Source organism: Protopterus annectens, chromosome 1.part1 (genome assembly GCF_019279795.1).
Source record: "Protopterus annectens isolate FY-2018-M chromosome 1.part1, PAN1.0, whole genome shotgun sequence".
In the NCBI taxonomy this organism is placed as follows: Eukaryota; Metazoa; Chordata; order Ceratodontiformes; family Protopteridae; genus Protopterus; species Protopterus annectens.
Genome location: NC_056726.1, coordinates 360,269,579 through 360,282,318, shown reverse-complemented (window position 1 = coordinate 360,282,318; position 12,740 = coordinate 360,269,579). Strand labels below are relative to the sequence as shown.

At 38.3% G+C, this 12,740-nt stretch overlaps 1 protein-coding gene across 2 annotated transcripts in view; it reads left to right on the top strand.

Moving 5' to 3' along the window:
* DRAXIN (dorsal inhibitory axon guidance protein) overlaps nucleotides 1-11,477 on the top strand; it is a 902,970-nt gene extending 891,493 nt beyond the window's left edge. For both annotated transcript variants that reach the window (XM_044075268.1, XM_044075275.1), the window contains exon 7: nucleotides 10,909-11,477. In XM_044075268.1, coding sequence (XP_043931203.1) covers nucleotides 10,909-11,021 — 113 coding nt within the window. In that variant the 3' untranslated portion in view covers nucleotides 11,022-11,477. The remainder of the gene's footprint in view (nucleotides 1-10,908) is intronic.
* The last annotated feature ends 1,263 nt before the right edge of the window (nucleotides 11,478-12,740 follow it).

Sequence of the window (12,740 nt, the reverse complement as noted above, 5' to 3'; positions counted from 1 at the left end):
TACTGAGGGATGCTATTGGAGAGCTCAAGGAATTAGCCAGGCTGCAAGGTTCAGGGTTTGAAGCTGAGGGTGCAAAATCTGGCTCGCCTGCTGGGACAGCAGGGGAAGGGGTCTGAGGCAGGTGCCATGGTTCCAGCAATGTCATACTGCACAAGAAGGGGTACCAGTGCTGGTGTGGCCAGTCTGGTGCAAACAGTATTGTCCTTGGCTTGTTCTGTTTGATATTTTGCAGAACCTTTGAGAGGAGAGGCATAAACCAAGAGGCTTTCCCAGGTAAAGGACAGGGCATCCACTTTCTAAGCTTGACTGTGGGAAGTCCTTGTACAGAATTTGTCCAATTGGTAGTTCTGAGGGGAGGCAAACAGATCTACCTCTGGAGTCCCCCATTTGTTCCTCATGAGGTTGAATATTTTTGGTTCCAGTTTCCATTCGTGTGGGTCCATGAGATTTCTGCTTAGGTGACCTGCCAGTGAATTTAGCTTGCCTGGCAGGAATTGAGCTTGTAGGTGCACTTGACAGCTCAAGGCTGTGTTCCACAGAGCCATGGCTAGCAGAGAGGGTAGGAGTGGGTTCCCCCTTGCTTGTTTATGTACCACATAACTGTGGAGATGTCTGTCTTTACCAATAGTTGTCCTGGAAGAATGTGATCTTTGAAGGCTGTCAGGAATTCTGTACAGCTAACATTTCTTTTTGGTTGCTATGCAGGTGCATCTGTCTCAGGTTCCATTTACCCTGAATCCACTGCCCTGCCAAGTGAGCCCCCCATGCCTAGTCTGATGTGTCTGTTGTTAGAGTTTGGGCAGCAGGGGGTAGAGTGAAAGGGAGCCCCTTGTTGCAGTAGCAGGCCTCTGCCCAACAGCAGAACTCTGTCTTTATACAAGGAATGACAGGAATCATTGATTCCAGGTCCTGAGAATGTTGACATCATAGGCTTTTTAGATACCATTGTAGTTTCCTCATATGCAGTCTTGTCTATGGAATTAGTAGAATGCAAGAGGCCATGAACCCCATGGCTTGCAGAATTTTCCTTGCAGATAGCTGGGTCTTTGTGGCCAATAGTTTGAAGTAGGTTGTCAAATAAACTTGTTTCTCTGGATTGAGGAAAGCCATCTGGGAAATTGTGCTCAAGGTTGCTCCCAGTAATACAATATGTTGGCAGGGTACTAGGTGAGATTTCTTTTCATTTATGGTGTACTCCAGTGAGGTTAGAAGTTTCTTTACAAATGCCAGATGTTTTAATAGCAAGTCCTGGCTTTCTGCCCAAATCAGACAATCATCCAAGTAGGGGTATATTTGAATATTTCTCTGCCTGTAAAAAGCAATGGCTGGTGCTAGACACTTTGTGAATACCCTGGGGGCAGTAGATAAGCCAAAGGGAAGTGCAGAGAACTGATAGTGCATGGAGCCTGCCCTGAAGCGTAGGTATTTCCTGCAAGATTCCCTTTTTGGAATGTGCAGGTAAGCTTCCTTTAAGTCCAAGGTTGCCAACCAGGCATCTTTGCCTAGCATAGGAAGCAGCTGTTGAAGTGTTGGCATTTTGAATTTTGGGATTACCAGAAAGGTATTTAGAATAGAGAGGTCCAGGATAGGATGCCAGGAGCTGTCTTTTCTGTGTACCAGGAAAAGCCTTGAATAAAAACCTTGTCCCCTTTGTTCTGCTGGGACAGGTTGAATAGCCCTGATACTTAGAAGAGAGAGAACCTGTTGTTGGGCCTCTGCCCACTGATTTAGGGGTAGGTCTGGCCAACCGTTTGGGGTTGGTAGGGTGTGGAAGTGCAATCTGTATCCTTGGGAAACTATATTCAAAACCCATTTGTTCTGGGTAATGAGTTCCCAGTTTTTTGCATGCAGGGTGAGTTTTCCTCCTAAGGGAGCAGACAGTTGAGCAGGGCTTGGAAGGGTTAAGGTTAAGTCACTGTGCCATTTTTCCGTAGGGGGGTGGCTTACTATTCCCTGCTTTGGAAGTGGGAGCCCCCCACTGCTTAGGCCTGTACATAGCCTGAGACTGTAACCTAGGTGGTCTGCTGTTCCTGGGTTTGTACTGAGAAGGCCTGGAAGAGACTGGAAAGGACCAGTTCTTTGAAGGCCAATGCCTACTAAATCTGGGAGTCTGTACTTGTAGGAAATCTTTAACAGGTTTAGCTTTTTCCTCCATCCTTTTGAGGACTTCTTCTGCTTTGTTGCCAAACAGGCGGTCTTGGTTTAAGGGAGCATCCAGTAATTTAGCTTTAACATGATCTGGCAAGTTTTGCTCCTTAAGCGAAGCATGCCTTCTAAGTACAGATCCAGTGACAGCAGCCCTGCAAGATGCTTCTAAAGAGTCAAAACCACATTGCAAAGTATGTTTACCAACGTGTTCTGCAGAATGTATTAAATCCTGTAATTCTTTGTGTTCAGCACAGTCAGGAATCAGCAGCATTTTCTGTTTAAGCAGTCCCATAATATGCTGCTGGTATTTTAACATATGAAACTGACAATTTAAAGCCCTAATGGCCAAAGTAGAAGAAGTGTATACCTTCTTAACCCATCTGTCCAAGGCTCTAGAATCTCTATCAGAAGGGGTAGGATTTTTGGCAGCAGTAGCCTTAATGCTTTTTGGGCCTTGGGAAATGGTCTCTGGATCCACAGTAGGATTCTTGAAGAGGAACTTGTGAGAGTCAGGTACTCTATAATACCTGTCAGGGTTTCTGGGAGCTGGAGGTAAAGTGTCTGGGGAAAGGCTAGATTCAAAGAAAGCATCATCTACAATGTCCAGAACAGGAGGGATAGCTAAAGGCCTGTGTTGAGGAAGGATTAAGAATTCCCTAAGCCTCTTTTTGGAGTCAGAGTAATCCTGGTTTTCCCAGTGGAAATGCTCCCTAAGAGTGTGCAAGGTTTCACCAAAAGAAAAATCTTCTGGAGGAGAAGCAGAGGGAATGGAATCCTCTGCATCAAAATCCTCATAGGTAGATAAGAGCAAATCCTGGTAATCAGAAGGAACAGAAATATCAGATTCCTGATCAGAAGAATCAGAAGGAAAATCAGTTCTAGGTCTCATAGAGGGGGAAGGCTGGCTTCCCCTAATTAAGGTAATAAGGTCTTCAGCCATTCTAAGCATTTGTTTTTTAGGCATATGGGCCTGAGCATGTGGTTTGGATGTCGGTTTTCCAGGCGTGGTGCGAGTTTTAGGCCTGGATGAAGAAGATGGCGTCAGTTTAAAATGCAAGTTTGTAGGCCTGAATACACCCTCAGAAGCTGGTGCCTGCACAGCGGCTCCAGACCCATCCAAGGTAGAGACATCCGCAGGTTCCATAGTCGAAGAAGCATCTCACGGCATACCACACTCTGAATGGGTCTCAGCAGAGGCTTGCGAATCTGAAGTAGCGGGTATCATGGGCTGTGAAAGCACCTCACTGAGTACTGGCGGACTGGTGACTAGCTTAAAGGAAGCGCCGTCGGAAGTTTTGGACCTATGCGGTCTGTCTCTGTCTTTATCCTTATGTTTTTTTGAAAGATCGGTAGTCGGATGGCTTAACAAAGCCACTTCAGAGTGTGGATACCGAGTACCAAAATAATTTGCTGCAAAGATCGCCCAATGACAAATAGTTCGGGGGTTGAACAAGGCACAAAACCGACAGTGAGGGATGTCATGGTCTGGGCCTAAGCAGGGAATGCAGTACAAATGAAAATGTTTATGAGGGATTTGCTTTCCACAGGTAAGACAATTGTTAACTTTTACTGACATTGGTTGGAGCAAGAAAAAAGATCCCCACAGGGTGCTTATCTTTTTTCTGAAGACTTCCGTTCTGAAACTCGAAAACGAAAATTTCAGGAGTCGGCCGACCGGCACTTCTGAGCTGCTTCTGCTTTGGGCACCGCACGGCAAGAAAGACTGATGTAATGGCATCGGCTTCATGTTTTATACCCCTGAGGACCTGACGTCATGGAAGAAGAGACAGCATCTGACACAGGAATCCAAGACTCTGGTATTCAGGCTGGCTGAGGGCTACCTGCAGGCAGATAACCCAAATGTGATGACTGCAACAGTGAAACACAACGAACATCTAAATAGAGCATAATTTTGTCATATATGTCCCAAGACAAAAATAACTCCCTCTTTCTACTGCAATAATTAGCAGTCCATGTCTGTTGTCATATAATTCAGGACAGCATTTTAAGTAGTAAAATATGCTTCTCACATCTCCCATATATAATATGTCATTATGATATTGATAGTAATATGCAAGAGACACATCATGTATACACTGTCCACTACAATTTCATTTACTGTTCATCCTGAAAAATGTAATTGAAGGCTCTATGTAGCTTTTATAAACATGACATACAGTTTAGTATTCCAGTGTCATGTTTCCCCTGAAATAAAGGTATCCATGTTACACATGCCCATCCAAAATGTATTTCGTACTACAATGTTCCATAGTATTTAAACATATATACTTGTTGAGCATTATGGAAATCTGTATTGTTATCCACATATGTCATAAGGATGGAGCTGCCAGGTAAGAGAAAAAGAGGAGGGCCTAAGATAATGTTTATGGATGTAGTGAGAGAGGACATGCAGGTGGTTTGTGTGACAAAACAAGATGCGGAGGACAGGAAGAAATGGAAACTGATGATCCACTGTGGTGATCCCTAATGGGAACAGCCAAAAGAAGAAGAACTTGTTGAGCAGTATATATGTATTTAGGCAGAAATATTTGTCCTCTCAAACTGTTGTGCCTCTGCAGCTGAACACATAAACAATATTCCTTTTTCTCATGACCTGTACTGCTCTTCCCACCCTTTTTTCCAATTCCACACTGAATTCACAGAATCACCTGGTTACCCATATAATCCATCTTCAAAAAAACTCTTCACCGGCAGCCGAAGAGAGAATGCCTGTAACTGAGGACAAAAATCAGAAAGACAACCAGGTTCTCTCACCACGAAACTGTGTAGAGTAGCGATATATCCAAACCGGACTGAAGCTCACAAAAAGTGTAGCGGCAGAGCAGTAAAGACAGAAGCAACAGCTTCGCTGATTCAATATACAATGAGCTTCAATTTGCAGTAAACCATAAAGTCATTAGATCAGGAACCATAAATTCACTTTGTTAAATAACAGAAAATCCAGTATATAAAGACCAAAACGTTTATTGTGAGCGCTTTCGCGTGGTCACCACCACGCTTCTTCAGACAATACAATTAAAATTCAAACCATCTATTTATACTATTAAATCTGGAAAAGGCGCCAAATTAAAATAAGCAACTCAGACAATCTTTCAATTAAAAAGTTAATACAAACTTGAAGAAATTTTCAAATGCTGCAATCATTTCATGTAAAGAACCTAAATGCATCAACAATACTGAAATGTTCGTACACCATACTGTAACTACTGGTCAGTGCCTTTTTAGACCCTTTAAAATTAAGATTAGCGACGAGTGTTTTCATGAGCGTTAAAAGTAGAATTAGACTAAACTAGAATAAGCCACTTGTTATAAAAGGATTAGCACATTTAAAACATTCAGAATGTTTAAGATATTTAAAAATACAAATCATTGTAGAACATAACCTGTTACAGTAACATAAATATAAATATAAAGCTCACTGTGTTGTCTTACATTACAGATTATTCTATTACAATGTCGTATATGAATGAATGAGTAAATGAATAAATATTCTTATACTTAAAAATCAAATAATAAATTAAATAAATAGATATAGGAATGAATGAATAAATAGGGAAATAAATATGTGTTCGCTGAAAGCGTAAGTCCCCTATTTCTGAGTCAAATAATCTATATTCTTGTTGTTTAATAAATGTTTATATTTGATACTATTTTTTATACATAGAGGTAAATTATTAATCATTAATCAGAATTAATAGTCGAAATTTGAATAAGTGATCAAGATCATAACTGAATAAATATCAAAAAACAATTAATCTAAAGTATTAAAATCTAGATGAAATAAATATTAAATATTAAACATTGAATCTATAAATATATATATAAAATATAAAAAGTGTTTTGAAAAATATATACATATTTACATAATGTAATTTATAGAATATATAATATAAAAATATATATGAAAAATGTGTATATATAAATATATAAATGGAAACCTACTCACATAGATAAAATAAATAAGTGATGGTTAAAATTGCACATTGTGTGTGTGGTACCGGAAGGTAACAAGTAGAATAGGTAAAGTACAGCTTACATTGGTGGATGAATACATACATTAATGAATATAACCAGTTGGGTACACTGTGTAAAGGAGCCATTGTATATAAGGAATATCTTTACTAATTAAATTAATAAAGGACAATGTACATGACTAAAATAAGAACATGTAGTAATGTATTTATGTTAGAATATGATTAAGAAAAGTGACAACTGAAAAATATTTTGGACAGTTATAATGAACCAGGATTACACTCCATTAATAAACCTTCATGTATAGAGTTTTATCTGGATTCCAAAACTGGTTTAATAGAGACTTGGTTATTAATACCAGGAGGGATATGTGCAGCCAATCTTAGTATCCATTTTAACTCCTTAGTGTTTAGAAGTAACGAACTATCACCACCTCTTTTATTAGGCGTAACTATCTCCAATACCTTAAATTCAAAGCTATGGTGGGGCTGTTCCAAAATGTGCTTAGCTAAGGCGTTTAGTTCATTTTTCTTCTGAATGTCATAAAGATGTCCATAAATTCTGTCTTTCAGACATCTTTTAGTAAGGCCAATGTAGAACGATGTACAATTTTTACATGTGGCCAAATAAATAAGATTCTTGGTACAGCAATTGGCATAAAACCTGGGATGAAAACTATAGTTCAAAATAGGATGTTTAAAATCTATTTCTTTTGAAATGTAGCTGCATCTCCTACAATTATAACAGGGAAAGGTACCTTTCTTATTAATAAATGGTGAACTTAATTCATCACTGCTAACTTTATCATTACATAGTAGTTGTTTTAAGTTCGGGCTATTATTAAACATGAAGTGTGGTTTGTTCCCTATTAATTGTTTAACAAAGGGATCTACCATGAGTAATTTCCAGTTATTATAAAAAACCTTCTTGATGTCATTAATAATACTAGAAAAATTCAAAATTATGGGTACGTAGTCCTTGTATCTTGTAGAATATCTATTATTAATGGTAGTAATCCATCTTGGAGGGCCCATAAGACCACCGCACATGTGATTCTAGTAAAATGACTAATGCCGCCTCTACAGTCAGAATTATTAACACTCCATCAAATACACCTTCAATACAGTAGGAAAAGTTTGTCCGATTTTTGATAGACAAATGTCTATCAAAATTGTTAATACTGTAAATAGTTGAATAGAGTCTTGTGTGAGTTACTTGCTTTATTTCTTCTTTAATTACTCTTCCAAAGATTTTGTAATAGAAATCCTCACACTATATTTAGTTTTTATATATTACTTTTGCACTGTTACTTTGCTACTTGGGAATAGTTCTTTACATGCTTATAATTTCTATCTTATTGTGCTTTTTTGTTTGTTTATTTTTGTTTATTTTTATCATTATTATTTACTAGTATATAGTGGAGCTTTTCTCCTCGGGCCTCTGCTGAAAATGGACATGTATCCAGCCAGACTAGCCCGGTCAACAAATGTAAAATAAATAAAATAAATAAATTTTTAGTTTCTCTCTTTTATACTCCTTAACAACCTTGATAATTTGTTGTCATTGCTGAAATGTGGCTGCTGAGTGACCAGAATAATTTATTTTCCTGGTTGCTGCAAGTGCCACAAAACCATTCTTTTTTATTCCATACCAAAAATTGAAACAGAATAACTCTATGTTTCCCATATTTCCTGTAATTTAGGGCCAACAGTAAATGAATCACTATCTCAACTCCCAACAAGGTCTTCATAAAACCTGTACACTGTGCTATCTTAATTTTAACAAATTCCACTGCTTCCTATCCTTCCAATACCCAGACTAATCTCAAATTTCTCCTGCAGGTTTAATCTTCCATATAAACCAACTGCTGCTCCCCAAAATGATTTTATCCAGCAGTCTCCATCACAAAAAAATTAAGTCAAATTAAGTTTTTGTTATCTTTGCCACATCGTTTCATGTGAGGCTGCAGTCCTTATACCATTGCACTATTTCCTCCTCTGGACTTATGGTTACAATATTACAGAATTGTCACTTGGCAGGACAGTGCAAGAGAACTATTAGTGATTTGTGCAGAGTCATACAACAGGCAAGTGAAAGGAGAAGGAATCACAGCTTGTTCCTTGTGCTCAAGAAGTAGCTCACTAACAGCTCAGAACTTTAGTCCTCTGCACTGACACACTCGTCTGTCATCATTCAATAGGAAAAACCTTCATGAACTAGTAGGAGTTCAAGACTCTATACTACAAGTTACAAAAGTAAGAAACTTTATGCACATTAGAACCATTTTTTGGAGAGTATCTCTCCACCCCAACACCCTGGTTAGTTATACATACTAGCGCTTATTTCTTGAAAATTCATCTTAACTGAGTTAGTTTAAGGTAAAAAAATATTACTTTTTAACTGCACTGTACAGTGACAAAGGGAGATGACCAACTTCAATGAGCACCACAAGACTTTCCTTTAAGGTACTTGGTGAACTGTTTCATGGTGTTTTTATTAATACCAGATTCTTCAAGGATGATCAGGAAGATATTGTGGATAACTAAGTCAAAGGTCGTATTGAACTCCATAAATACTCTTATTGTTAAAAGACTTTTGCCTCTATTTGATAGGATGCCATCAGTGAGAGTCCACAGTACAGTTTGGTTGTTGCATTTGACCAAGAATCCCGGATGCCATCTAGAACAAATAGTGTATTTTTGGATATATTTACACAAAATGTTATGTCAGTAAGCTTTTCTAAGATTTGTTCCTAATACAGGAAGATAGGCTATTAGTCTGACGTTTGCATTTTTTTCAGGGAAGTTTTTAGAGAGAGGCTTGATAGTGGCATGTATTCCAGATGTCTGAAATGGCACTTTGTTTTATGGGTAGGTTGTATATTCTTTCAAGAATCAAGAGTAGTGCAAATAGGAACACTTGAGGTTTAATATTTTGACTTTTCAGTTGAGATTTCCATTTTTTTGCTTTGATAAAGTTTTAAAGATGGTGATGTTGACAGCCTTAGCTTGGGGTAGTTTTGGAGTTGTGGGAAGTTTTATGAATTTCAGTAAAAATCATGTGCAAGATCATTGGTAAAATAAATTATGTGACTCTCTCAACTGGTTTGAGTTTTTTTTTTTTCATTTGGTGATCTGCTTTAGAGAGACACTTTCTTTCTAGAAATAATTATACTTGTTGAGTAGGACAGCTTGTTTGTTATGACAAAACATTGTGTATTATCAAAGTGCACCATTTTTGCCTACATTCTACATTGTATCTTTTGGCTTTTCCCGGTTAGGGGTCACCACAGCGAAACTCCGGTCTGCTAATTATTGGCAGTAGATTTTTACATACCGAGTTGCCAGCCCTGACGCACAACCTTCAACGAGGGTACGCTCATTCACGCATGTCTCCACACAGAAGACGCTTTAGCTGAGAATCGAACAGGACAACATCATACTGTGAGGCAACAATGCTACCGCAGCACCACCACCGCAGTTTCTGCCTACATTCTACATATTTGTGTGTTATCCTTTTTCTGATCTGACCAGAATTAATCTCAAAGTCTTAGAAGTGATTTAAATTCTCTACTTACCTGTGGGTTGCATGTTGCTTTCTTCAGTGTATTAGTAAGTGGGAATAGTTTATTTTGTTGGCCAGTTGATATGTTAGTAAGTGTACTGACAGCTTCATTCACATGTTCAGTATTTCAGATTTGCTACCAGTCCCTAGAAGTGAGGCACTTGCTCTAGATTGTGATGTTTTTCTTGTGAACAGTGTCTAAAAGTATTAGGGAGTTTCAGGGGACCTATAGTTATTGAGGAGACAGAACATTAGTCACTAAGGGAAGAGAGGATTCTGTAAGATACTACCTTGTGAGGAGTATTGGCAACCCTTAGGTATATCAGTGAGTGACTTTGTGTGACACTGTTTGATATTGGTTCTTCAACAAACTAAAAATTTCCAAAATATGTAAGACTTTTTAGGATGTCATTTCCATGACACAACAAAAGACTGGCATTAAAATCACTTAAAATAATAAGATTTTTGGAAAGTTAGTGTTGCAGTTTGTTGGTGATGTGGTTGTGTGTAAAGAGACCAATACAAAGAAAAGATGGAAAAGCAGCATGCAACAAAGGCCTGCAAAGTCAAGATTTAAAAAATATGTTAACTGAACCCGTGTGAGCAGAACATAAAATCAGAACGAGTTACCAGAGAAAATGTTATCTTAAGGAATCTTAACTAGTCATTTAATCTTTCATAGCCAGTGAGTGCACACCATACAAATGTTTATCTTTAGGAATGGTCCAGAAGTACTTCTGTGGGTAAGTAACTTAACCAGCATCAAAAATGCACTTCGAAGCTGTGGCAATCAACCCATGTCTAACAGATGTAAATTATTTGTTGCAGATTGAATTACCTACTGAGTCATATTGCCATATTTTACATTAAACTCTAGAAATAGATTGAGGAGCATTTTGAATTGGCCAGTGCTTTTCTGATGCATTAATTAACATAAGCTTTTTTTTTTACTTAGTTTCCCAAAATGTAGATTTTGCACTTAACTACCACAACACATATTTGCAGTGCATACCTAGTCACATTCCATGAAATAATGTAAAACTAAAATAAAAAAAATGTAGTCAGTTAAGTAGCACTTCAAATAACTGCTATCAATTTTTGAATACTCTCACTGTTTGTGCAACCATATTTTTCTGTTCAAATTATATGTGTATTATTTCCATATCTCCCTTTAGTGATATGGGCATCTGTTTTTTTAAACAGGTCTACGCTGTTATGCAAAGTTTCACCGGAATCGCAGAGTGACCAGAAGGAAGGGGCGCTGCATTGAACCAGAATCAATGAACAGTGAACAAGGATCATTTATTAGTGTGTAGCAAACCTGTGGAGTGCTATTACGGATTGGAAGATAGTAGCCTACCACTCTATGCCTGGAGGATTGTCAACGTAACTTAACCAAATTGTTAACCTCTGAGCTTTGCAGCTGCCTCTCACCTAGGAAAACAATTTGTGAATCACAACTATGAACCATTCCTTCTGAGGGGCTTCATCAAAGTACTTGCATCTTTTAAAGTTCCTAGGAAAGTATAACATATTACAGAGCTCATGACTAATTAACTACTGTTGACCAAGAAGTTATTGTTATTGACTTAAAGGCAGCAATGAACTATCAGTTTTAAAATATCATCATATTTTAACTTGCATAATAATCGTAACTACTTGATTAGTCTGTGGTATCAATGATTAATGTCAGCCTTTCTAATGAAAATGATGGAATATTAATGATGTCATAAAATATCTTGGAAAAAAATTAAAGAGAAGTAGAAAGTAAAGACAGGAACTCTTACTGTATGTGGAACACCTAAATGGAGAAGAATTATGTGTGAAAGTGTTTGAAAGTAGCCATTACTGAGCAAGTTCTTCTACAATAGGATGCACTGAAAACCCTGGTATTGCAGAAATACACAATACAAGGGCTGATCAGGTGAACAAACCTTCCCGATACCACTATCTCCCAATACCAAGTATACCATATTTGTGACTCAACTGCCTCTTACTTGGTACATTCATGGGGGGGCTGTGCCCCCAAGCTGCATTCAGCTGCAGAGTTTAGTTCTCTGATGCAGATATTTTCACTTGATCTCATTGTCAGAAAGTGTTGGTTGATGATGTCTGGTTTGAACACATAACCTTCAAATGATATTCCTATAAGTCTCTGAAGTTAGGGTGTTTTTTGTAAGGAATGTAGCATGGGTTACTGTAACACTCTCTAGTTCCATGGTATATAGGGACAGAGCCCTGACTGTGACCTAGCTGATCCACATATATTTCATGGCTTGGGCACTGTAAGAAATGGGTTGGCACAGTGGAAAGGAGCATTTTTTTACCAGCTCACCTACTGTGGGAGGGAGATATTTCTGCCTGAGTTCTGACGTGTCCTCAGCGATGGCAGCAGTGTCATAATCTCGTGGTAGATTTCCATTAGGAATTTGGCAGTGGGGGGTGGTGGGGTTAACTGCTACTAGGTGTGTGATGTGTACATCAGTTAAGACATATAAAAAATCCTGTAGGGTACAGGGCAGCATATGGGCTGCTGCTGGCTGCTCCACTCCAAACCACTTCTCTCTCCTAAAACACCCCTCATTTGTCTACCCATGGGTAGTGAATCAAGGACAAAAAGAGCAAAATGGATCAATGTAAACAGCACCAGAGCAGGTGATCATCAGACGCAAGGCTTGCAAAGGGAGCCAAAAGAAGTGAAGTGAAAAGAGAAAAGGGGGAGGGTACCATAAACTGGCATGCAAATACATATAAGAAAGAAACCGACTACATCAAATTGTATATTTCTTGTCTTTAACAGAAATCTGTGTCTTAAATAAGAAATGCAAGTATACTATATTTAAAAATGAAGAATGTACTGTTGAGATGATATTAGTAAGTTAACAGAGGAATACATATTGAGGAGTTGTGAAAACATTCTCCACATAGCTAATGACTCTTTGGGAGGGTGGCCTAATGGTTAAGGTGTTTGCCTTACAAACATAAGGTACAGGGTTTGAATCTCACAAGTGATAATTGGCTAGGCTTAAAATGGC